The sequence below is a fragment of the Lepidochelys kempii genome, chromosome 2, assembly GCF_965140265.1.
Source record: "Lepidochelys kempii isolate rLepKem1 chromosome 2, rLepKem1.hap2, whole genome shotgun sequence".
NCBI lineage: Eukaryota > Metazoa > Chordata > Testudines > Cheloniidae > Lepidochelys > Lepidochelys kempii.
Genome location: NC_133257.1, coordinates 17,136,620 through 17,164,026, shown reverse-complemented (window position 1 = coordinate 17,164,026; position 27,407 = coordinate 17,136,620). Strand labels below are relative to the sequence as shown.

At 40.2% G+C, this 27,407-nt stretch overlaps 1 protein-coding gene across 9 annotated transcripts in view; it reads left to right on the top strand.

Annotated features, from left to right (window-relative positions):
- The window catches only part of EFR3A (EFR3 homolog A), a 189,976-nt gene that overhangs the window by 150,000 nt on the left and 12,569 nt on the right, over positions 1-27,407 (top strand). For all 9 annotated transcript variants that reach the window (XM_073330119.1, XM_073330113.1, XM_073330112.1 and 6 more), the window contains 8 exons: positions 1,156-1,207; positions 4,963-5,135; positions 6,461-6,536; positions 9,269-9,430; positions 10,624-10,755; positions 11,609-11,676; positions 12,447-12,574; positions 24,987-25,075. In XM_073330119.1, coding sequence (XP_073186220.1) covers positions 1,156-1,207; positions 4,963-5,135; positions 6,461-6,536; positions 9,269-9,430; positions 10,624-10,755; positions 11,609-11,676; positions 12,447-12,574; positions 24,987-25,075 — 880 coding nt within the window. The remainder of the gene's footprint in view (positions 1-1,155; positions 1,208-4,962; positions 5,136-6,460; positions 6,537-9,268; positions 9,431-10,623; positions 10,756-11,608; positions 11,677-12,446; positions 12,575-24,986; positions 25,076-27,407) is intronic.

The window sequence follows — 27,407 nt, the reverse complement described above, 5'->3', positions numbered from 1 at the left end:
AAAGTAGAACTTTTAAAAATTGGAATTTAAAACAACTCTTAGCTGCTAGGTTTCTATTCAATGTGATAGAGAAACAAGCCACACACAATGACAGCAGTATGAACCCAGCATCCAAAATGCAACTTTAATTACAGTTGATTGGAAAGCCCTACATATCATGCACTACAAAATTTCTGCTCTTCAAACTCATACAGGTGTTTCCAAAAATCAATGCACTTAATGTTCCATTAATTCCTTCCATTTTTAGGAAGTATGCTTTCTTAAGTCATGGAATTGTCTTCAGGCTACAAATTTTTAGTCAGCTGAATAATTCAGAAAGTTTTCTGCTTCATTCAATACTAATTGACTTTAAGATTAAGAAGGAGTCATGGTGGGAAAATTATGTTGAACTTGTTTTACTTCAGTTGGCTTATTTTTCATTTTAAAATCGGGTGGTCAACTTGGACACTTAAGGCCTGATTTTTTAGAAGTGCTGAGCAGCTACAATTCCATTTGAATTCATTGGAAGCCACAAGTGCTCAGCACTTCTGACATTTAGGCTCAAGTTCAGCACTTCCTATAAGGCAGTGGTCCCCAACACGGTGCCCGCGGGCGCCATGGCATTTATGTATGCCCACCATCAGGGCCAGCGCCAAGGAACAAAGAGGAGAGGAGCGCATCCGCCGGAGAAGCTGCTGCCAAAATGCCACCACTGCGCGCTTCCGTCGGAGAAGCTGACGCCGAAATGCCGCCAAGAAGCGTCGCTGCCCACCACGCTCTTCTGAAGGCATGAATGTGCTCTTGGCCACAGAAAGGTTGGGGACCACTGCTATAAGGAAACATTCAATATTGGGACACTTCTGAAATTTAGGCCCCTCTCTATTTACAGCATTGTTCAGTGTTACTTTGCATGTTCTTTGTGTTTAATTGCTTACTCAGTTGTGTGCCTTCCTGTAACTATCCTTTTGAAACAGTTTTTTAACCATTCATTTGTACCTCTTTTGTAGGTGTTTACCCTTTTCTTTTTTCAGTCAATCTTGTACCTTGGTCTCCTAGCTTGTTTTCTCTTGGCACACAAGAAGTGATTAAAAACAGTATTTGTGGTTGAATAATATTTTGAAGTTATCCAGAGAAATTGATTCAAGCTAACTTTTGAGTATCTTCCCCCGATTCTAGGGATTTGGGAACTAGGCGGATTCAGATCATGTTGCTGAGATCTTTACTTATGGTAAGCCTTATTTGTTAAATATATTTTCTAAAAGATTCTGTAGATAACTTATTCTGTAAATGCACTGAATTTTGATTCTAGTCAAATTATGAAATGTGGTATACATGTTCACACTACCAAGATATGTAGATATATAGAGTAAAATCACAGCTGCTCAAGCACAGGTGCTTTACAAGAAGCTCAGGAGTTAATCCTCCATTCCCACAGAGTAGTTCAGAGAATGTCTGTCATAATTGGGGCTGCAGGCCCAAAGAATACCAGGGAGTTGAAGTAGCTAGTTCTGCCAGCAGTGCTAGCAACCTCTAAGTGAAATATTTTTCCCTCTCCACCACTACGAGAGCTGTAATTTCTATACCCTTCTATGGTGTAGCAGTGGGTGCTTATTAAGCTCCCAGTGCCTCAGGAGGCATTATGGCTTAAAATGGCAAAGCACTTCAAGCATGATTACTCAGTTAGTGCCTCACCTCCCAAGCCTTCCTCATCTTCTTAAAAGGCATAATTAGAAATACTGATTTTTCACAAATACACTCTTTTAAACTTTAAAGTTTCTTCAGCCATTCAAATTACACTTAAATATGAAATTTACCAAATGCCCTGGGGCTCTAGGAAACATCTTATGAGTTTCAGTTGGTTTTAATAACTCATCACTGGTAGAAGAGGCAAAAAGTTTGTAGAGTGACTTAGATTGTGGTTTATAATAGGTTGCTATACAATAGGTAAGGCTCCGATTTTGTCACGGAAGTCACAGAATCCATGACTTCCAGAGACCTCCATGACTTCGGCTGCGGTGGCTGGGAGCTGCAGGGTCCCCCCACTGCCCACGATGACTGGGAGCTGCGGGGAACCCTGGGCTCCAGCAGCAGCAGGGGGTACCCCGCAGCTCCAAGACGGCGGTGCCACGTATTCTGCAGCTCCAAGCTGCCAGCGGTGATAGGGGGTACCCTGCTGCCCAGCTAGGGAGTGCGTTGTGGACACTCAGCAGTTCCCCATGGCTGTTTTTAGTCAGTCAGGGACTGGTCATAGGCTTCTGTGAATTTTTCTTTATTGTCCATGACTGACTAAAAATATCCGTGACAAAAATCTTAGCCTTAATAATAGGTATACATACACTAAAAAGCCTACATATCTGTAACCCCAGAAAAACTTAGTTAATTCTACCATTTTATAGTCTGTGTATCGTCTATGGGATTTATTTAATTGAACAAATGAGAAAAGAGATTCAGTTCAAAATTAATTCAAAATTGGTCATTGAGAATCAATCCAGTGAGCAAATATATGTTCTTAGTATGTCTCAAACCTTTTTAAAAAACAAATGAGGAAGGGGAAATTCCAGATGTGGCATCATATTGACACCCTTCTGGTTCATCAGCTGGGTTGGAACCTTTAGATCAGGGGTGGGCAAACTTTTTAGCCTGAGAATCACATCTGGGTATAGAAATTGTATGGCAGGCCACGGATGCTCATGAAATTGGGGTTGAGGGGCTGAGACTCTGGAGGCGAATGCGATCCAGTGGGTACAGAGTCTTCTGCCCATTCCCCCCCCCCAAAGTTTAACCACTTTTACCCCCATCCTCTCCAAACTATTCCAGTCTTGTTTCCTCCCTTCTACTGACTCCTCATCCCAATCTCTAGTCATGAGACTTCTCATCCCAGCACCAGTCTCCTTGCCCAGCCAGTTCTAATCTCCCCTTTTATTTCCTTGTCTAAATCTCAGTCTCACCCTCCCACTCGCCTTGTCCAGTTTTTCCCTCCACGTGTTCCTTGTCTAATATCAGTCTCCTTCTTGCTCCCCAGCTCCTTGTCCCAGTCTCCCTTTCTGGCTCCTTGTCAAAATCTCTTTGCCAGCAATACCCTATTCTGCCCTCCACATCCTGGGTCATTGTCAGATCCATCCCCCACCCTGTTCTCTCCTCACCCCACAAACTCTTGTTCTCAGTCTCCTTGTCCAGCCAGTTCCAATCTACACCTCTTCCCCCAGCTCCCAGTCTCCTTGCCCAAAAACTGAGTCTCCCACCTGCAGCTCCCAGTCATTGAGTCACTTTGCATGATTGGTGCATCCACAGTCTGGTTGCATGTTGGATCTGTGAAGTGTTGGAGTTTGGATCCTGTGAGGATGGATTTTCAAAGGAGCTCACCTACCATTTAAGCACCTAGGATACCTACTACACAGCAATGGAAGCTTAGGGTTAGCAGGACTCGAGTCAGCTGACCCATGTCAGGGAACTCTGGGCTTGAGTGTCTACACTGGGTATAGGATTTTCTCAGTCATGCTCGAACCTAGGGCTCTTGCATCCACACTGCAATGCACAGACCTGAGTCAAAGTAACCCTGTCCCAGGGTGCCTAGCACCCCCATCACCCACCCACCCCAGTGTCGATACTCTAGCTCTACAAATGTGTTGCACTGTGGGAAAAGTTTACTGCCCACTCTGGTTCCTAACTCTGACAGTGCTATAAGGAGCACATACACTGTATAATTAGCTCCTTTGGTGGCTGACTCAATAGAACGACTGCAGTTTGAGAAGGCTTTATACTGATTTACAAGCTAATCTGAGAATTGGGCTCTCCACCTTTAGACTGAGTCATGTTGGCAAGAAAATGCACACATGCACCTGTTCTGAGGATAATTAGGACACCAGTCTCCAGGGCTGTCAAACTAGTAAAAATGAAACTTCGCAATTCTTAATTTTTTTTAAATGGGATGTTCAATGAAGACGTTTTTGTTTGGTTTGTTTTTTATGTATTTTTGTCTGCTTTGAGGTTAGCTATGTATTTTCATTAAAACTATCTTGTTTTAATTTGCTAATATATTTCTGGGCTGAAATTTTCTGGGTCTGGTGTCTGCCCAAAATACCTTTTAAAAAAAAAAAAATTCAGCTGTTTGACTACACAGAGTGGGGGGGAAAGTTTCATCATTTATTTTAAAACTGGTCAAGTTATAGGGTTTGAAAGTAGCACGTTTTGTATACGCAACACTTGCAATATGAATGTGTTCTTTTTTTACCAATTTTATAAGCAAAGAAAGGCTGTATTGCATCCGCACGTGTGGCTGGGCATGCTAGATAAGTCTACAAGGGAGAGCTTGTTGCATACGTGGTTCAGCTGTTAAGGGACAAATGGAATGAGGCAGGGCCCCTAACCTCATTCTTTAGATTGAATAATTAAAAACCTTCTGTACCTGGAGCATGTTTTTTCACTATTTTTATAATCGAATCTCATATTGTGTCCAGGAGCTTGAAATATAACATGTAGATGCTGATTCTGGAACTGCTTTCACACAGGCTGAGGGATCTGCCCACATGAATACAATTGTATGATAAGAGTTTTGAGGTTATGAGCCAAAGACAATTAGTCAATGGGGAATCTTTCCATTGACTTTAGTGAGAATTGGATCAGACCCTAAAAGAGGCAGACCTTTGCACAAACTGTTGCCTCATTCAGTGCACATCTTCCATGGGATAGGGCATTCCTGTAATATCCAGCTTAAGAAATATTTTTCTTTTTACGGGAGAGGGAGACCCAGAAATCCTAGTTTTTTTTAAAAAATCCTCTTAAGATAATATTAAGGATGCATGAATAAGCAGTCAACTCAGGAAATTCCAAGTTAATTGCATTTACAAATGAACCTATCCCCCCCAAACACTTGAAAAAAATCTGCTCACTCAGAAATGGAGTGGGAGTTGAGAATTATTCTTATCTAGTAATGTAATAATAGTTTACAATGATACTGCTTATGTTCTCTTGAACAATGAACAGGTGACTTCAGGATATAATGCAAAGACTATTGCTGCTGCTCTTCCTGCCCCATTTCTTGATCCTTTATTGTCTCCTTCACTCATGGAAGACTCTGAACTAAGACAGCTGGTCTTGGAAATATTGCATAATCTTATTGATCGGCATGACAACAGAGCAAAACTTAGAGGAATAAGGTAGTGTTCTGGTCTTAATAGCTTCAGTTATAGTAATTGTTTCTAGTTTAATATCCAAATGCTAAAGTAATGCATGTAGTTAATTATATTTTTCAAAGCACAAACATTTTAATGCACTATTTTCCCAAGCTTTAAGTTGTTAGATATGGTTCCTTAAATACACAGCTTCCCATGTCTTATTATTTACTACGCATTTTAGTAACACTGTAGTCCACCTTGCCATAACAAAACTGGAAAACAGTTATATAGTTATATTGATTGAAGGACAGAGATGGTTCTGTCCAAGCCCTAATATATTATTTATTAAATGGAGGTTCTCAATAGTTGTTGGTTTAATTAAGTTTTTAATTGTATTTTTGCTTTGTAGAAGATAGTTTTTTTTTTGCTCTGTAAAATGCAACCTTCTGTTTGCGGCATAATTACTTTTGTTTCCTTCCTTTAAAACTGAAAATTGAATGTGATTGTTAAACATGGGTATAATTAAAATGGAAATTGCAAGAATGTTTTGAATAGCTCATATCATAGAATCCTAGAATATCAGGGTTTGTAGGGACCTCAGGAGGTCATCTAGTAGAACCCCCAACTAAATCATCCCAGCCAGGGCTTTGTCAAGCCTGACCTTAAAAACTTCTAAGGAAGGAGATTCCACCACCTCCCTAAGTAACACATTCCAGTGTTTCACTACCCTCCTAGTGAAAAAGTTTTTCCTAATATCCAACCTAAACCTCCCTCACTGCAACTTGAGACCATTACTCTTTGTTCTGTCATCAGCTACCACTGAGAACAGTCTAGGTCCATCCTCTTTGGAACCCCCTTTCCGGTAGTTGAAAGCAGCTATCAAATCCCCCCTCATTCTTCTCTTCCGCAGACTAAACAATCCCAGTTCCCTCAGCCTCTCCTCGTAAGTCATGTGTTCCAGTCCCCTACTCATTTTTGTTGCCCTCCGCTGGACTCTTTCCAATTTTTCCACATCCTTCTTGTAGTGTGGGGCCCAAAACTGGACACAGTACTCCAGATGAGGCCTCACCAGTGTCGAATAGAGGGGAACGATCACGTTGCTCAGTCTGCTGGCAATGCCCCTACATATACATCCCAAAATGCCATTGGCCTTCTTGGCAACAAGGGCACACTGTTGACTTATATCCAGCTTCTCGTCCACTGTAACCCCTAGGTCCTTTTCTGCAGAACTGCTGCCTAGCCATTCGGTCCCTAGTCTTTAGCGGTGCATGGGATATATTACACAGCCTGTTTTTCCCCATACAACTTCCCTTAACAAATTATAAATAAGTTATTTTATTAAAATGACATACTTGTTGCCTTTGTAGAATAATACCAGATGTTTCTGATCTAAAGATAAAACGAGACAAAATTTCAAGGCAAGACGTGAGCTTCATGAAGAAGGTAATAGCATGAAACAGTTATCTTTTTCCTTTGAAGGAGCATGTAAAGTAACTGAATCATTAACTCATCTTTCTTTGCTGCAACATTTTCACATCAAATAAAAAAATCTCAATATAAAATTCTTTTATAATTTTTTTTTTAATTTATAGCACCTTAAAAGCAAGGTACTGAATCATTTCCGAGACAGTTCTATGCACTGAAGAATTTACAGCTTAATCTCTCATTCTGTGGGAATACTCGCATGCATGAAGTTAGGTACTTCGCAGAATCAGGGCTTTAACGACTTTAAGCCACGATCCTGAAGTAAGTTCCATACACCCAGAGTCATGTGGAGTACCAGTAACTTCAGTAAGGTCCTCCAATACAGATCTAATCCTCAGTGATTTTTTTTTTTTTTAAAGACAACATTTGTAGCCCATAGGGCTAGCTTTAGCATTTTACTTCACTTATCAATAACACAAGGAACCTTCAGGCTGTATCCTGTAAGGCATTAGCTTAAACAGTTAGCGTAAGACTTTGAGGCCTATGAACTTTAGCATAGATAAGTGTCCTAACAGTCACCCCAAGTTTTGGGGAACTGGGCATAGTATGCTTAAGGGGAAGAGTTTGTACAAAATGGTACTTGGTAACCACAGGAACATTTAACTGTGGTACTAGGCTTGGATATTTCAGGATAGAAACGTTGGCAGATGCTTAACCACAAGCTTGCCTTGGCAACAAATTGACATATATGATGATGAGCTAAAATCATTAATATACTAACCTATAGGATAAGGACACACCAACATTATTATGGTGAGGAAGTTAGATAGGGACAAGGAAGGCTGGGCATTTGTCTGAATGTTCATGATAGTCCCATGGCCATATAAGAGGCCAGACCACCAAGTAAGGAGCATTCGGCCCACTGGACTCGTTTGGCATGCCGGGGCAGAGCAGGACTTTTATCTCTTTCCACCAGGTCCCCAGGAAGGGGTGTTAGTATATGTCAGGAATGGTACAAGATGTTACCTTAACTCTGTATTTTTGCTAATGTTTGTGGTTTGGAGCCATTGTGTCTTTACTATTATGCTAATAAAAGTGATTAAAGCTTTGCATTGCTCTCAGTGTAGATGTCATCATTGTGCACATCTGGGTTCCCAACCAGATAGTAAACTTGATGAGCTCGATTCTGTTGTGCCCGATTCTGGAATTAGAACCCTACAATCCCCAGCCAGCTCTTTCAATTGGTACTTAATTGGAAATCAATAATAATCAATAACCAGTAAAGAATCGGGCAACACATTCAAAATTGATTTGTGAAAAGCGGTGTATTGTGGTATCTTTTCAATTTCTCTTATTATTAAAGGAGTTATGCTTGTTTGTTTAAATAACTTCTCCCTATCAAACTTGCTTCTCATTATACCTTCACTGCAGGATCAGTCATAATTTTGTATCTAATGTCACAGTCTCTGTCTATAGATGTGTAATATCTTTGTTGCTGTATCTAGTCTGAGAGGGTGAATGACCTATGGAAAAAATAAAGAAAAAAATCCTAAACATATTTAAAGAAATCTTCATAATCTTTAGATTTTTGATCACATGCATTATTGGACACAAGATCTTAAAATTCAGTTTCGTTTAGGAGTATTAGCTTCTGAAATAAGGATGCAGACCCTAGTGTAGAGAAGTAATTTGCTGGTCAAACACTTATATGCAGTACTCCCATTGAGAAACATAAAACTAGTAATGTCTGCTAGCAGTGGTGTAGGAAATAATTTTCTAACAGAAGTTTTTCTAACTAGCATTGCAGTTGTGTTGAGATGCACATATTTGCTACCTAGAAATATCAGGCTCAATTAAGTTGCAGCAGCTTTGAAATAGTAAGCTGCCATTTGTAGAAGAAAGGACTGAATCCATCTGGATCCCTGTAATTTTAAACCTTTATTTTAAACTTATATGCTAACTGATGTCAAATGATGTTAATACCTCTGCTACCTATACATTTGTTTATCACCTGCAAGGACATGTCAGGGCATTCCATAGAAAAGGAAAAAACCGTGAGCAGACAGTTGCATAAGCAATGGCCTTTCTAGATCATTCTTACTATACGTTCATTCTTTGCCTTGAAATAATAATTTCTTTAAAGAATAGATTTGGCTGATGCTTAGGACATTTCTTGAAAGTATAGATTGATAATTATAGACTCCTTCATTGTAATGTTACTCTGATTTGGTTTGCTCTTCAAAAGGATAAAAAGTATGATTTTCAAGTTTCAGAGTAACAATGTGTTATTTTCAAAAGAGACAGGCAATTGGGAGCCTAATTCTCACTGAAAGTCAATGGGATTTAAGCTCCTTAAGTGCCTTACTCACTTTTGAAAATGGGGCTTGGGCTTGTTAGTCACTTAGGCGTGTTTCAAAATTTTACCGAAGATCTATTTTTTCATTCTGTTCCCTCCCCGCATTTCCATAAACTGATGTAAATGTTCATTTTCGTGAATACTTCATGTCAATATAAAACCTGGCAGAGGACATATATGATTCTTGTATAATGTTGTGTATGACTTTTGTCTTTTAAACTATTTATGTAAGACTCAAAAGTGTGTTCACATAAAATGGCATATTACTCTAAAATTGCACTCAAGGTAGAAAGGTAGTGCTCTTTTGTTTAATAACCTGTTTTGGTGTATTTTAAAATAATCTTTATTGACAGTATCTTTTCAGTATTGAATGTCCCTTTTCTGCACTTTATAGCATGGCCAGCAGTTGTACAGACACATCTACTTAGGCTGTAAAGAAGAAGATAATGTCCAAAAGAATTTTGAGCTGCTCTACACTTCTCTAGCTCTTATAACAATCGAACTAGCCAATGAAGAAGTGGTTATTGACCTCATTCGATTGGCCATTGCTTTGCAGGTAAACTTCAGGAATGATATTTGGGTTAATCCGTTAATGGTATATTTATGGATATCTTTTATTGGACCAACTTCTGTTGGTGAAAGAAGCAAGTTTACACAGAACTCTTCTTCAGGTCTGGGAAAGGCAGCCAGAGTGTCTCCAGTAAATGCAAGCTGGAACAGCTTGATTTACATAAGTAGTTAACGCATGTTGCAAGAGACCATTCAAAGTGTAGTGACCAGTTAACACCTCTCCAGTCACAGGACAAAGGAGATTAGTGAGTTACAGATTGTTCTAATAAACCATAAATCCAGTCACTCTATAAGTAAATATAAATGAATATGAAAAGCTGAGTATTGAGATGATTTTAATTTGGGCTGGGTTTTTGCATATATTCAGAAACAGGAACCAAGATTTTCAAGGTAGAAATTTAAATATGTTGCATGAATACCAGCAGCTTCCCAGCATCTTTGAAAAACAGGCAACTAAATAAATGGCCTGTTTTTCAAATTGCTAAAATTTTGTCTGGGTCTCTTTTATTAAATGAAATAAGACTTTACTAAAAGGTTGCTAAATGCGGCAGGAAGGCAGTTTGATCTGGAAGAATGAACAGGGGTATGGATTCAACAGTTTAGATACCATGGTTATTGGAGCAGTAGAAGAATCTGGATAGAAATAAGTCCTGAGCTCTAATCCTGGCTTTTCCAGTGATTCATTATGTGGTCCTAAGCAAGTCACTTCACCTTTCTAACAGTTAACCACTTACCTCCAGAGAGGTGGGGAAGATTAAGGAGCTATTATGTATGGTTTTGATATGTTTTGCCTGTGACTCATGCAATATTTTGTCTGCTTTTAAGTGAAATTTATGTTTTTAAATAACATTCTAATTCCCTGGAAATGTTATATTTAGGATGGGAAGGGGTCGTATGGTGAAGACACAGGACTAGATGTCAAAAGACACTCTTCTCCATTTCAGCAGAGTTATTCATATCCTATGGGGATAGAGTTGAAATGGGTCCCTGGGCTTTGCTCTGCCATACTCATGGGGTAACGGGGTCCTTACATTCCCTTATGTTAGTTGTTCCCAGCTATAGAATGAGGCTATTGCTTACCTACTTCAAGAATGTTAAGGCGCTGATTATGAAATATTCATGTAAATTCAGAATAACTTGTAAATGTTGGGCCACCTGATGTTTTCCTTTTTATTATAGGACATCGCCATCATTAATGAGGATAACTTGCCAATGTTCAACCGCTGTGGTGTCAAGGCATTGGTTGCAGCCTACCTCAACTTTCTAAGTCAGATGATTGCAGTCCCTGCCTTTTGCCAGCATGTCAGCAAGGTAGTATAAAATCAGTGGCTTTGATATTTAGCATGGCATTTCCTACACTACAACAATTAAATAACTTTTACTAAATGTTTCTTTTCTTTTTAGTATCTTTTAGCAACATGCTCGCTGATTTAAAGCTTAGAAAGACTACATGTAATAGGTAGAATATGTAGAGATTCTGTCATTATTGTAACACTTTCACCTTCTGAGCACACCCTTCTTTTTGCATAATTTGTGTTGTCATCATATCTGTTGCAATGGCCTCTCTAGTAGATGTATTAGTGGCTGCATTTCTTACTGCAGAATCTTGGGAATATGAAGCTGGACCCACTGTAAGATGATATTCAGCTCTCTCTCCAGAGACTCTGTATAGTAAGAACTAATGTCCATAATACATCTGTGCCTGTTAATACTACTACAGTGCAATCTCTGTCAGCTCAATGGGAATTGCATACTACCTTCAAGCTTGTACAGTTAATTTTCACCTCTTCTAGTGTAGCATTTTAATTTTGTTCACCTACATTACTTTTCATTATAATTGGAATTTTATATTTATTGGCCAGATCCTTGGCTAGTGTAAAACGTATAGCTCCATTGCCTTCAGAGAAGCCATACTGATTTATGCCAACTGAGAATCTAGCAGACAGTCTAAAATAAACAAAACAGTTATTTTAGATATTGGTTAGTTTAGGGGAAAATATATCTTAACCTGTTCAACCCAGTAATGTACCATTGTGGTGGCGTTTGCTATACAATATATGCAATATTCTATGTGCACAAATAAATATTAAATATGGAAGTATAAGAATGAAAAGTTTCATTCATTCACTCCAAGACCGCTTGCGTTACTTTGCTTGTTTTGCAGGTCATTGAAACACGAACTGTGGAAGCACCCTATTTTCTACCTGAAAACATCTTCAAGGACAAGCGCATGTACGTAGATACAAATATTTATAATAGAATGGATGAAGATGCGTTTTAACGTTCTCTTTATCGAGATTAAACAATTGTACACCATAGAGTAGCTTGAATCTATGGAGAAATGGCACAGAAAGGGTAATGATATACAAACTGGGGAAGAAAAAAGTAGTATTAAAGATAAGATGGGAAATCTCAATTTTAATTTCTTAATAAAAGGTTAGTCAGAAGTAAGTTGCATGTTGATGCTATAGCATCTGAGTAATATAAGGTATTTTATTTGTACTCTGTAACTTTAAAATGTAGCGTGGTATCCTAAACCCTTCAGAAGCGGAGACCCACATTTCATAATAGAATCGTTCTCTGCATCATCATTTTTCAAATCCATAAAAGATTACTGGGAAAGTTATTCTTGAATGTAAACTGATCTGTTTATTAGAAAATCTATTTCATTTGCAATTACTTTGAACTGGTGGATCAAAATGAGGCCAAGAATATTTTAGCAATTCCTAGACTAGGTGAAGAATAAACAGTGATGATTAAGTTCCAAATCGTATAGGTGTGTTGTGTTAAGGGGACTCATAATATTTTTTAAATGTACAGAGAAATTAGAGCTTTGAATATATCAGTTAATAACCAATTTAACTATGTTCCTTTTTGTCAAAACATCAACACTGACTCTTCTTTAGGTGGTAGTTGACTTCCAATATGATCTTGATTTATTTTATTACATGTATAGATCTGTATCAATAAATATTAATTGCTAAATATATATTATTTGACAGTCTTCCCAAATCTTTGGAGAAGCATGAAAAAAACTTGTTTTTCCTGACAAACAAGATTGCAGAATCATTAGGTGGCAGCGGATACAGTGTGGAAAGATTGTCAGTGCCGTATGTGCCCCAGGTAACAGGTAAGCAGTAATCAATTACATAAACGTTACAACAGCAGCTACTGAGAATTCATTTTTGCCTCATATCTAATCTGTCACCCACATCCAACCTATATGTAACTTGAATACTTTGCATCAACATTTTGTGGTAGTATAATTTCAGAAGTAAGAGTTTGTTCATGGTGTACTGTACAATATACAACACAGGATTTTAACTCCTAGAATTATTTTCTGCATCCTTTTAAAAAAAAAAAAAGCCACAAAGAGGAAAGTTTTGACCTCACTTTGATTTTCATTATTTGTTAAATGAGATGGTAGTGCTTATTACTAACTTTCTGAAATTAATTTGAGCTTTAGTATTAAGTCAGTGTTGAATTTTTCTGTATACACATTCACTTGTTCACTAGATAAGTAATTGAACGCCAGTCCTGGTTCATAAATGTTCGCTCTTTGACTGAATGTGGCCTGGGTTACTGGGCTCAGTCAAATTCTCAGTGGACCATGGGTTCACATAACAGAAATACTAGGAAAGGCAATGTGGTCTAATGGATAGAGCAGTGGACTGGAACTCAGTTGACATGGGTTCTATTCCTGCTGGGTGAACTTGGGCAAAATGCATTGCCTCTTTGCCTCAGTTTCTGTATATGTAAAAAGAGAATAATGAGGCTTATGTCCCTTAAAGTGCTTTGAGATGAACAAGATATATTTATTATGTTTGTCTCTAATTAGCACATTTTGTTGCCTTTTAATACTGGGAAGATGGATTGTGCTGTTGCTGATAAAATATCTCCATGTAGAAGCATTGTGGGAGCTTTTACCCTCCCCTATGTGCAAATAACTTTTCTGGTTGTGTTGCTAGAGAAAGTGATATCATGTTTTTGGTGTTTTGTTTTCCTATTCTTTTGCTTAGCAAAGAATTTTTTTTCTAGAGTTCTTGCTTCAAGGCCTGATATGTATATTTTGTGGATTTATACTATTGTAACTCTGGGTCATCTGGGGGATTAACCCCCAGGACCTCTCAAGATGAATTATAAACTTTTGCAGCCTAAATTTAATGTTCCTACCTGGGAGATGTGGATCAGGTACAGAAGGGGACACAGTACACACTGAAGCAAGTTACAGAGGCCACAAAAGCTCTAATCTTATGAGAACCAGTCCCCCAACAAAACTGTTGACGGTGCCTTGGTTCTGCCATGAGTACTGTGGCAATGTAAATTCATTTAAGGTACCATAACGATGTACTAGGCACCAGGAGTCATAAAATGGTGCTCTCAGCACTTTCTGCTGCTAAGGTTGCATCTCACAGTAAGAGGGGAAAATTCCGTTATGTATGTGGAAACATTTCAATACCTTATACGTGTGGTGGTAACCTTTTTCACTATTTTTCAGATGCCAGATAGAATAATGTAACCCTTTACGTTAAAATTGAAGGACAATGTCAGGTGTCAGCAAAAGAAGCATTTGTTGTTTTCTTTTAAGAAGCTTCTTTTAAGAAGCCTTTAATTTCTTTGGGGTGGGAATGAAGAGAGGTTGCCTGATCTGAATTTCATGCAAAAAGTCCAAGTTCTTATATGAAACAAATCAATTTCTGTTTAGTAATCTTCACACAAATTGACATAAAGGGTGCTGATGTTTGGGTTACAGATGAGCTCATTAAATAAAGCAGATCTTTTTTTTTCTTAGATACCATGTAAAAAGTTAAAATGATTGTTACTAAATTCAAAAAGCACACGTATTTAGAAAGGGCATTTAAGCACATGAAGGCAGGAGGATTAAAGCACTTGCTTAACTGCTTTCCTTAATAGGGATGGATTTTCAGCACTTTACTACATCCGAGCCTGAATTAGTTGTTCATATGTACTTGAACGTAAGTTAGTTTCATTTAATGTTTTTGTGTTTTAATTTGATTATGCTCCTTTTTGCGGAAAAGTAATCTGAATGGGTTGCAAGCGCAATATGATTAGCGGGTTGAAAAATGGAATTCCCCCTACTGTGAGAGATGCTGAGATTTTGAATTTTCATTTCATCTCAAATTGGGACTAAAAGTTGAAATCTTGGAATTTTTTGTGAAATCAAATATGCTGAAATAATTCATTTTGATCTTCTCAAGAGATTCCAACTTTTAATTACCAGTATATTACAGTTTATAATAGAATAAAACGATAAAGTTAAAACAAAATGTTTTGCTAATTTTGCATCAAAAATTTCACTAGTTTGTACGTCCCTTTTAGGAGCGCTAGTGCCAATGTAGAATCCAGGCCTGTGTTTTCGCCTGAAATAGTATTTTGGGTTTTGCTTGCCTGTTTAATTTTTTTGATACACATACATTATTACTAATATGTGTGAACAAGGGGATTCTTACTAGTATGTGACAAAAATACTGGCTATGTTGCTTTTGTCTAAGCCAGATGGGCTTGTTAGTGTAATGGGAACCGATAAGAATAACTAAAGTGTTACTGGGCATGGGGGAAGTATAATATATGAGCGCACACTTGAAGACTGCCTCAACTCCTTATCTCAAGACAAGGTCAAGCAACCATTCGTGAGGGGCAAGAGGAAATTCGGGGGGGAGGGGGAGATAAAACACTAAAAGACCAGGGAACTGCCTGCCTCTGACCGTAGCACAACCTCATGCCTCACCCCCTGATGGGGTACAAAAGGGGTGGGATGAAGACCCCAGACTCTCAACCCCCCAAATGGAACATGATCATAAGTTGCAAGGGGTGGGACTGTGGGCGTGCATTTCAGGTATAATTGGGGACCTACCAAATTCATGGCCATGAAAAACGAGTCATGAACCATGAAACCTGGTCTCTCCCCATGAAATCTGGTCTTTTGTGTGCTTTTACCCTGTATATACAGATTTCACATGGAAGACCAGCATTTCTCAAATGGGTGGTCTTGACCAAAACAGAGTTGCAGAGGAGTTGCAAGCTTATTTTATAGGGATCGTGGTATTGCCATCCTTATTTCTGCGCTGCTCTAGGCAGCGATGCTGCCTTCAAAGCTGGGCAGACAGAGAGGAGCAGCTGTTGGCCAGTTGCCCCGCTCTAAAGGCAGCAGCGCAGAAGTAAGGGTGGCAGTACCATACCATGCCATCCTTACTTCTGTGCTGCTGCTGCTGATGGTGGCTCTGCCTTCGCAGCTGGGCTCTGAGCCAGCAGCCACCGCTCTCCAGCTGCCCAGCTCTGAAGGCAGCGCTGCCGCTTGCAGCAGGACAGAAGTAAGGGTAGCAGTACTGCAACCGTACGTACAAGAACCTTGCAAACCCCCCTCCCCAAAAAACCCTCCTTTTTGGGTCAGGACCCCTACAATTACAACACTGTGAAATTTCATATTTAAATAGCTGAAATTTACGATTTTAAAAATCCTATGACCGTGCACTTGACCAAAATGGACTGGGAATTTGGTAGGGCCCGAGGCATAATTACGCCTACTGAGGAGGGGGAAGACGGAATACTGGGAAACAAGGCTCTGCGGCGTCAGAGTTATGGGACACGTGCTTGCTGAAAATTAACCCCGATAAACATTGTATTGCCTGCGCTTCAGACTTCTAGTCTTCTGCTTTCTATCTGCCTGACAAGAACCAGGGAAGAGGGTAAAGGAAAAGCCTTCTAACTGTCCCTGTGAAACATTTTGATTTAGCTGAATAATTTCCAACAGGAAAATCTTTAATGGGAGTTATTGAGCTACTTAAATATTTAAATGCTAAGGGAAGCTTTTGAAAATATATGTGGTAACAACTACTGACTTTTTTCTTCAGTGCATTACTTTTCTTAATTGTCTTTACAAAGCCCTGTTCTGGTGATAAAAATAAGAAGCTGGAGGAAGTGAGTGTTTCGAACCTAAAGAGGAGTGTTGTGGGATAAGACCAAAGCTCTTTTATCTGTCTGTTTTCATGCCAATATTGGAGAGAGTTTTATTAACATATTTCTTATCCGAGCAGTAGAATTTCTGGGTTTTTTCTGGGGGGTGGTTCTGTATCTTTTGCTTTATAGCTGATTCTTAAACATAATTTTTTATTCTCATTCTTGTTTTGTTAATTTAGCTCTATTTCCATCAGGCAAAAAGCCTCATAAATGCAGACGCAAATCAAAAGGTAAATCTGAACCATAGGTCTGCCTGCCCTCCTCATAGCTATCGTGTGTGGATAGGACATACCCCACCAAACAACTGCTTTTAGAAGATCTTTAGATAAATAAGCAAGAAATTCTGTTGTGCATAGTTTTAATTTCTTTTCCTCCTGTTTGGCTGCCTCAGTCCTCATGCTGTAACTAGTTTTGTAGCTGTAATTTTATCAGGTTTCCCTTTGTTTTTATTCTTGGACTTTGAATTCTAAAATGTGGTGGTTTCCTTTCCTTTCCTTTTCCCAAAGATTTAATAGCTTCATAAATATCAGTTTTGTAACTGTTCCAAGTGCTTCCTCGTAATCATATCTCAGGTACTCCATGGAAGCTGCAGCAAGATGCCAGACCTCTTCTGCACTACAGTGCAGCAATAATGTAAATACTGTGGCAAATTTTAAAATGGATATTTTTATTGAAAAATACAATCAAATCGCTAGTTCCTATTTGTTTTCATATTAAATTCAATTTATTTTCACCTTGTTCCAAATTTGTGTTATGCCACAGGTTTTTGTATTGAAAATGCATAATTGTGACATTCATGACCTTCAGGATGCCTACTTTTACATGACAATTTGACTGAGGCACAGAAAGATCCTTCAGTTCACAATGGTGGAATGCCACTTTCAGTACACAGTGCTTCCATTCAGTTTCTCTCCTTCCCCCCTGGGTTTTTACCAAATGTGTGGTCGTTGTTGTGGCATTTCTCAGGAAGAAGAGAATTCACATCCTCTCATATCTCGACTACTGTCATATGTCTTCATTCTCTAGACAGACTGGTTTGTCTCCCTCCACTGGTCCTAGTCTCCTTGCAGAGCTGGACATGTCCACAGAATGTTTTCCAAAGCATTTCTTTTGTCCAGCTTTCACCAACCAAGTCAGCTGTTAGTGATGGCTCACTGATGGGTTAAGGAGTGCACCTGTGGTCACTGAAACTACAGGGACTGTGGTTGGTGCAGGCAGCCACACTCCATATCAATTTGCTGTATCTTTGGGTTATCCACAATGCCGCTCACATTTTTTAGTACTATATCAGAGACTCAGTGATTCGCATACTTACAATACCACTGCAACGTATGATGTGAACGAACAAGGGGGAACACAATCAAGGTTGCTCTGACTATAGGTGATCTGTGCATGGCAGTTCTGCATCAAGGAGAGCGTTACTTTGACAGCCGTAGTGATAACATCCGCAAGGAGTGTGTGTGAGTTGCAGACTTTGATGGCAGAGTCTCCTTATAGACGGGGGCAGCAGCAGCGTGCCATGAAAAATCCTGCCCGGCCCGGCTGGGACCGCTCTTCTTCGCCTCCCTCGGGGACAAGGGGCAGGGGCCAGAAGCTTGGTCCTGCCAGCTCCCCTGCCTCTTCCCGCAGTGTGCTGGGTTCCTGCCCCTCCTCCTCCTCCTCTCAGTCCCTCCCTGCCCGCCAATCAGCTGATGGCTCTTGTGACGGGGGGGTGGAGGAGCGGGGTCAGCTGCTCCCAGCGGAGGCAGAGAAGAAGCGGGGAAAGGGCCTTGGAGAAGGAAACGGGTGGAAACGGGGTATACCCCCTCCAGTCCTCTGCCGTGAGCACCCCACAACCCCACCCCACACCCCCAGCCCTCTGCCCTGAGCCCTGCAGCCCTGCACGCACCCCAGGTCCCTGCCCTGAGCCCTATACCCCCCTCACACACACCCAGCCTCTGCTTGACTCCTTCACTGCCCCCATGACTCCAGCCCTGACACTGGCACCCCCACACATACCCAGGCCCCCCACACCCCATGCCCTGACACCTGTACCTGCCTCACAGGCCCCCAGCCCTCTGCCCTGACTCTTGCACCCCCCGCACATACCCAGCCCCCACACACCCCATGCACCCCCCACATCCTGACTCTCGCACCCCCAACACCCCCACCCTGAGCACCAAACAGGAGCTCCTGCACCCCTCCACCCACATTCCCACCTGCACCCCTCCCACCAAATGGGAGCAGCCCAGGTAAGCTCTCCACACCCAAACCTCCTGCCCCAACCCTGAGCCCCCTCCCTCATTCTAGCTCCTGGCCAGACCCTACACCCCAGCCCCCAGCCTGCTCCTTCACCCCCAGCCCTGTGCTCAGTGCACTCCCACCCTCAGCTCAGTGCTGAGAGAGCAGAAGAGAATGGGCCAGAACCAGGGAGAAGGTAGGTACCCACTGTATGTGGGCAGGGCCAGGACCCCAGACCGGCAGTGGGCTGAGCAGGTCCAGCAGCCAGGATCCCGGCTGGCAGGAGCCAGCAGATGGAACCCCTGAGCGGCAGCGGGCTGAGCCTCTCAGCCCACTGCCTGTCTGGGGTCCCGGCCGCCGGTCCCGCACAACCCGCTGCGGTTTTGGGGTTCTGGCTGCCGGCCCCTTGCCAGCTGGGGTCCCGGCCGCAGGCCCCGCTCAGCACGCTGCTGGCCTAGGTGAACAGAACCCCAGACCAGCAGTGGGCTGAGCGGGCCGGCAGCATAAGATCAACATTTTAATTTAATTTTAAATGATGCTTCTTAAACATTTTGAAAACCTTGTTTATTTTACAGTACAACACAGTACAAGTACAGCTTTTATAGAGAGAGACCAACCTTCTAAAAAACATTAAAATGTATTATCGGCACGATAAACCTTAAATTAAAGTGAATAAATGAAGACTTGGCACACCACTTCTGAAAGGTTGCCAACCCCTGTTATAGATAGTTCTCCAGGGACAAAGTGACTTTTCGACCACACCCAAAATTTTTGACTAAAGTGGTCTCTGTTCCATTAGAACCAGTATATTTACCTGTTTTTTCCTAAGTCGCATTCATCTCTGGAGGAGCAGCGTTTCCATATCTTAGATGTCAAACTTGTCTAGCCTTTCATCTGGACATATCTGGAATATGCGGCTGCATCTACTTGAAGAAGAAGAAACAACGCTTACTTACTGTAACTGTGGTTCATCGAGGTAGGATGCAGATTTGCATTCCATGGCCAACCCTCTGTCCCCTGCGTATTGGAATCTTGTGTCCACGCATTCAGTGCAAAAGAACTGAGGGAGGGTCGGGGAGGTGCCACCTCATATAGCCAGAGGAGGGTCTATGGAGCACAAGCACTCTCCCTCCACACAGCCCGCCCCCCCCTCAATGTACTGCTAGGTAAATTTGTCCAGCTCCAGTGCACTGGGCACACATGCGCCTAGGGGGAATATTCATCTGTATCACATCTCAAAGAACCACAGTCTTGTAAATAAACATTTCTTGTCTTTCCTCCTCATTGAGTAAATGGGCCTACTCTGTCCTTGATCTTCCTCTTTCTTCACATGATTTGTAATGTTTTCTTGTTAACTTTTATGTCTCTAGCTATTTAATTTTGTTTTTGCCTTGGCCTTTCTAATTCTTTCTAATTCTGTTCCTACATACTTGTTATTTTTTTTAATATTCATCCTTCATTATTTGACCTAGTTTCCACTTTTTGTATGACTCTTTTGTGTTTCAGGTCATTGAAGATCTCCTGATTAAGCCAGAGTGGTCTCTTACCATGCTTCCTATCTTTTCTGTGCATTGGGATAATTTACTCTTGTGCCCTTAATAAAATTTACTCTTGTACCCTTTTAAAACCTGCCAGCTCTTCTGAACACTTTTCTCTTAGACTTGCTTCTTACGGGATCTTGCCTACCAGTTCTCTGAGTTCAGTTAGGTCTGCCCTGTAGAAATCCATTGTCTTTTTCTGCTGTTTTCCCTCCTACCATTTCGTAGAATCATGAACTCTTATCATTTCATGATCACTTTCACCTAAGCTGCCTTCCACCTTCAGATTCTCAGCTAGTTCCTCTCTGTTTGTCAGAATCAAATCTAGAATAGCCACTCTCCTACTCACTTTCTCCACTTCTGTAATTATAAGTCTCCAGTGCATTCCCAGAACTCATTGCATAATCTGCCCTGCTGTATTTTCTCAACAGATGTCTGAGTAGTTGAACTCCCCCATCACTACCAAGTCTAGTGTTTTGGATGATTTTGGTAGTTGTTTGGAAAAAGCCTCATCAACTCTTCTTCCTGGTTAGGTGGTCTGTAGTAGACACCTGCCATTACATCATCTTTGTTTTTTATCCTTATTCTGAGACTTTCAACAGGTCTGCCTCCCACTTCTATCTTTTGTTCATAGTAAAAACTTTGAGGATGACAGCTATAATTCAAACATGGATCACTAGCTTTGTATCCTGCTTTTGATTAATAGTTTCCTCTGTCTTGCAGTGGAGGCCTTTGAATTGCCTAGTGGTAAAGAAAGACTAGAGCTGCTGTCTTTCTGAAATGTTCAGCATATTTATATATGTGGTAGACCATCTAGCACCTTGTTTGCCAGGCCTTGTCCTTCTGCGCAGTAGGATTCAGACAGAATGAAGGCAGAGTGGTTTCCTGTGAAAAATCTTTTTTTGGTAAAATGCACTATTTTGCTTTTTGGAGAATGTAGTATTAATCTTCTAATACAGAGTGTCGAGTTCTGAAATTGTGTCTTATGTTACTGAAACAGAGGGTGACCAACTTTAAGGACTCGGAAAAAATCTGATGCTCATTTATGCTACAATAAGGACCCCTTATGCTGTTCTTAAAGTGGGTGTAAAAAGTGATTTTATTTATTTTGAATCAGCGTATTGTAAAGCAAAGTAGAGGAGCCTTAATGGAAATGAGAAGCAGGCACTGTGTCACTTGATTAAGCATGTTATCGCCCATGTAAATCTCACTCCCTCTATTTAACAGATCACATTTTGAGAGAAACTGGGCATTTGGGCACTGGGTCTTTATGTAGAAAAGGAAAAATCGATGCTGTAGGAAGCTGTTCCAAACTTTGGAACCCTGGAGGAGATTAATTAGTGGGCAGAATACAGGTTATGAGGTCAGAGAGAATTCATTTTTTTCACTACCCTTTTAAAACTGTTTGGATTTAAAATTTTAGATCTTTGTTTAATAGTAGATCCATATTTTGTAACTACTCAGACACCATTATATAGTCTGAACAATGAGTTGTCACAATAATGGCTCACTTTCACCCAATGTTCATAAAAAAATAATTTCCTATCATCTATAAAGATTCTTGTCTAAAATTTGTTGCAGACGTCATGTCCTTGAAAGTAAGGAGTTTCATACTGGTCTCTTGTTTGAGGCTGATCACGTTGGATAATCTGTCTATATAAATTGGTTAATAATCAAAACCATGATGGTATTGTATAAAAACCCAGCTGAAAGTGCACATGTCTGGCAGCAACACAACACCTTGACTAACCAGAAAGCTCCAAAGGGCCCATATGATACTTAACACACAGGTATGAGCTTCCTTTTCCTAGTCAACAAAATATTCTTCTGAGTGCAATCACCTTGTTTTCCTAGTATGTCAGATTAAAGTGTGTCAAAATGAGGGAGGCATCTGTACACATATAACCGTGCTGAATCCAATGTAGGACAAAAAGTATGTGTATAATGTACCTATGTGGATTATAGATAAGGCAGCAAGGTGGCAGCAAAGATGCAATTTTGTCTTGCATTTATTTCTTATAGTCAGCATGCTTTATGCTCCCCCAAAATTCCTATACGTTCTTTGGGTGTCATATGGAACGAGTAGAAAGTAACAAGTCTGCATCAGAAAATTAAAGATGAGCCAGGTTCTCCAAAATACCTTTACCAATGTGGAGTATCTCTGGCAACCATATTAAAATACATCTCCAGCTGTATTTCAGAGCACGGGTAATAGTAAATTATTAGCTAAATTAGTCCTGATACCTGTAATCTGTGTGGAAGCCTCAGGCTGTTTTGTCTACTGTCTCCCCTGTGTTTTGTTCTTCATTCTGTCCTTTTTATGCTATAAAACTAATCCTATTTTATTTTTAAGACTGTATTGAACCATATTTCTTGTTTGTCTGAAGAGACAGGAAGAAATTCAAAGCTATTGAAAGGAGTGCTTGAGTATGTGCTTTGGTACTACAACATTGTTTGCAAAGGAAAATGAGATGAATGTAGAAAAGTAGAAAATTAAATGAATAGGTGGGGAAAATAACAAATTCAACACTCAAGAAATGTAGTAAGTCTCAGGTCTAGTATTCAGAACCTTGAGCCAGCATGGGTTGGGGAAGCATCTCATGTTGCTCAAACATGTGGTCAATTAAGGAGTAATAATGGTGGGGAATTCAGAAATTGAGGTCCTCTGTATGTGATGTGTGGGATTCAGAGCTCTACTAGGGATGTGGAGGACCTCCCTTGTCATACATTAATACGTCTTTGCCAAGTGACTATTGCATGGCCTTTGTTTAATAGGTTGGTGTTGATAGGCCTCAGGTTTCCACATAATAATTTGCACGCTTGTCGGCAATCTTAGAAGAAGTCAACAATTGAATGAGTCATGAAGTCTGAGCTAACTTCTTCTGTAGAATTGGTCCTTTTAGAACAGGGTCGAGGGACTTCAGCCAGAGCAACACAAGGAAGATTGTGGCAGCCAATGATATAACTCTTCCATGCATAAATCTAGAGGGCTTTAATTTTCCATTCACCAGCTTCCACAAGCACTTCTTCTTATAAAAATTTGGAACAAGATATGAGTAGGTAAGTAATTGCCCATGCCCTGTGTCCCAGCTATGCTGTCACATTACAAGACTCATGGGAAGGAGTGGAGGAGAATGGAAAATCAAATCAAATGTATAGCAGAACACTGAGTCAGATTTGGCATGGAGTCCTGAATGTTCCCTATGAAATGTAATTCCGCTGCTCCCTCTAGCATTAATGAAACTACCGTACTCTTAACCAAAAGTGTAATCAGTCTTGCATTCCAAAAAATTTTGCAGGCGGTTAAACTTTCAAAAGTGTTTCTTGATGCAATAATAAGAAAGGAGGGAAATGGGTTGTGTAACCAAACAGGGAACCTATGTTATAAACTAAGTTATGTCCAGCAAATTATGTCCAGATGACTGGAGGATAGCTAATGTAACTCCGATTTATTTTTTATTTTTTTTAAAAGCTCCAGAGACAATCCTGGCTATTACAGGCCAGTAAACCTAACTTCAGTACCAAGCAAATTAGTTGAAACTTTAGTAAACAACAGAATTACCAGAGCACATCTGCTCAACATGCAGCGGCAGTTGAAAAAGCTAACAGACTATTAGGAACCATTCAGAAAGGGTTAGAAAATAAGACAGTAAATGTCATAATGCCACTATATAAATACATGGTACTCCCAAATCTTGAATACAGTGTGTAATTCTGGTCACCCAATCTCAAAAAAAGATATATTAGACTTGGCAAAAGTAGACAGAAGGGCAGCAAAAATGCTTTGTGGTATGGAACAACTTCTATCTGATGAAATATTAAAAAGACTAGGACTGTTCATCTTAGAAAAGAGATATTAAAGAGGTATATGATAGAGGTCTATTAAAATCATGAATGATGTGGAGAAAGTGAATATGGAAGTGTTATTTACCCCTTCATGTAATACAAGCACTAGGGGTCTCCCAATGAAATTAATAAGCTGCAGTTTTAAAGAAACATGAAGAAGTACTTCTTCACACAATATGCGGTCAAAATGTGGAACTTGCTGCACAGGGATGTTGTGAAGGCCAAAAGTATAACTGGGTTCCAAACATAATTAGATAAACTCATGCAGAATAGGTCCATCAATAGCTACTAGCCAAGATGGTCAATGATGCAACCCAATGCTCTTGGGGTATCTAAGCTTCTAATTCCCAGAAGCTGGGACTGGACAACAGAGGATGTATCACTCAATTATTGCCCTGTTCTGTTCATTCCTCTGAGGCATCTGGCATTGGCCACTGTCCGAAAACAGGATACTGTGCTAGATGGACCATTGGTCTGACCCAGCCTGGCCATTCTTACACTCTTATGTTCATCAGATCAGTGGCAGCAGGGGAAGAAGGAATATTTCTCCTCCCACACTGTTCCTTTCTGCAAAGAGCCATCTGAACCATCTGTGGAAGAGCTTTTTTGTGTTTCAAAACATCTCCAAACTAAGGCCTAAAAACATGAATTTTAAATTACAAACAACTCTTCAGAATTCAACTTTTGTGGTCTAGAAGTGTAGAATGTAATGTGATGGTATTACATGGCTGTTATAGTTCTTAACTTGTGTGACACTTAGAAGAATTTTAAGATCACTAATACATAAGGCAACTTTGTCATATTTTTCACAAATATCCTACTGATAAAATAGATGAACTTGGCTAAAGTAGGTAGGGGAAAACAAATCCACACCTATGTGAGGAAACATTCCTTTGTGAGGAATTTGCTTATTTTTTTAATCACTGATACAGAAAATGAAAGAATGTTATTTTTGTCTAGATGAAGATAGACTATCCAGAAGGAAGAGCATTGTGGACACTGTATCTATTCAGGTGGATATTCTGCCTGGCAACAACACGGAGGATAAGGTATGTGAAAAACAAGGTATCCTAGGAAGTATCTCTTGCATAAAGAGACAACCTACAGAATGAAACTTTTCCAGAGAAGCTCTTACAAAATCTTTTGTCTTGTATCTCTTATTTTGTAACTCTTCAGAAGTAGAGATTTTTATTATCTCATTTATTGATGCTGAGGTACACTACAGTATTTGAGTTATTTTTGACCATTAATATAGGCTACTGTTTCAGTGAAGCTTTTAGTTACCTTTCAGCCAGGGTAACATATTGAGGGAATGCTAATTATATGCTAAATTTCTGTGTAATATATTATGAGACATTATATCTTAACTGAGTAAGATACAGGTAACTCCAAATATTTAACTTGATGTCCCTGAACATATACTAAGGGAACTGAACACAGGAAGAGAGAAATTCCACACATCGTATATCGTAAATACGTCTTATATCTTGTCCTTTCTTTTTTCAGGAATGTATAATAAACTGTATTTTAAGGCAGAGGAAAGAATTGATAGAATCAAACAAAAGATACAGGCATTAAGGTACAGGGATTGAGACTAATTATCTTGCAGGAAGGCTTCAGTATGACTAACTGTTGGGACAAATCTTAGACTTCTTAACTGAAGTGTTCTGAAAAAGATATTCCCCCACCCCCTCCAAAAAAGTGTGCTAAGCATAAAATATAAGCTGTTTCTGTTACTTCTAGCTTCTGTCAGGAAATGGGTAACATTAAGGTGAAAAGAACAGGAGTACTTGTGGCACCTTAGAGACTAAAAAATTTATTAGAGCATAAGCTTTCGTGGGCTACAGCCCACTTCATCGGATGCATAGAATGGAACATATAGGAAGAAGATATATATACACACATACAGATAAGTTGGAAGTTGCCATACAAACTGACAGAGGCTAATTAGTTCAGATGAGCTATTATCAGCAGGAGAAAAAAACTTCTGTAGTGATAACCAAGATGGCCCATTTAGACAGTTGACAAGAAGGTGTGAGGATACTTAATTTAGGGAAATAGATTCAATATGTGTAATGACCCAGCCACTCCCAGTCTCTATTCAAACCCAATGGTATCTAGTTTGCATATTAATTCAAGCTCAGCAGTTTCTCATTGGAGACTGTTTTTGAAGCTTTTCTGTTGCAAAATTGCCACCCTTAAATTTTTTACTGTGTGACCAGAGAGGTTAAAGTGTTCTCCTACCGGTTTTTGAATGTTATGATTCCTGATGTCAGATTTGTGTCCATTTATTCTTTTGCATAGAGACTGTCCAGTTTGGCAGGTGTACATGGCAGAGGGGCATTGCTAGCACATGATGGCATATATCACATTGGTAAATGTGCAGGTGAACTAGCCCCTGATGGCATGGCTAACGTGTTTAGGTCCTATGATGGTGTCACTTGAATAAATATGTGGACAGAGTTGGCATCAGGCTTTGTTGCAAGGATAGGTTCCTGGGTTAGTGTTTTTGTTGTGTGGTTGCTGGAGACTATTTGCTTCAGGTTCGGGGGCCATCTATAAGCAAGGACTGGTCTATCTCCCAAGATCTGTGAGAGTGAGGGATCATTTTTCAGAATAGGTTGTAAATCTTTGATGATGCGCTGGAGAGGTTTTAGTTGGGGGCTGAAGGTGACAGCTAGTGGCGTTCTGTTATTTTCTTTGTTGGGCCTGTCCTGTAGTAGGTGACTTCTGGGTACTCTTCTGGCTCTATCAATCTGTTTTTTCGCTTCAGCAGGTGGGTATTGTTTTAAGAATGCTTGATAGAGATCTTGTAGGTGTTTGTCTCTGTCTGAGGGGTTAGAGCAAATGTGGTTGTATCATAGAGCTTGGCTGTAGGCAATGGATCATGTGGTGTGTCTTGGATGAAAGCTGGAGTAATATAGGTAAGTATAGCAGTCAGTAGGTTTCCGGTATAGGGTGGTGTTTATGTGACCATCGCTTATTAGCACAGTAGTGTCCAGGAAATGGACCGCTTGTGTGGATTGGTCTAGGCTGAGGTTGATGGTGGGATGGAAATTGTTGAAATCATGGTGGAATCCCTCAAAAGCTTCTTTTTCATGGGTCCGGATGATGAAGATGTTGTCAATGTAGCACAAATAGAGTAGGGGTGTTTTAGGGGATGAGAGCTAAGGAGGCGCTGTTCTAAGTCAGCCATAAAAATGTTGGCATACTGTGGGGCCATGCGGGTACCCATAACACTGCCGCTGATTTGAAGGTATACATTGTCCCCAAATGTGAAATAGTTATGGGTGAGGACAAAGTCACAAAGGTCAGCCACCAGGTTTGCCGTGACATTATCGGGGATACTGTTCCTGGCAGCTTGTAGTCCATCTTTGTGTG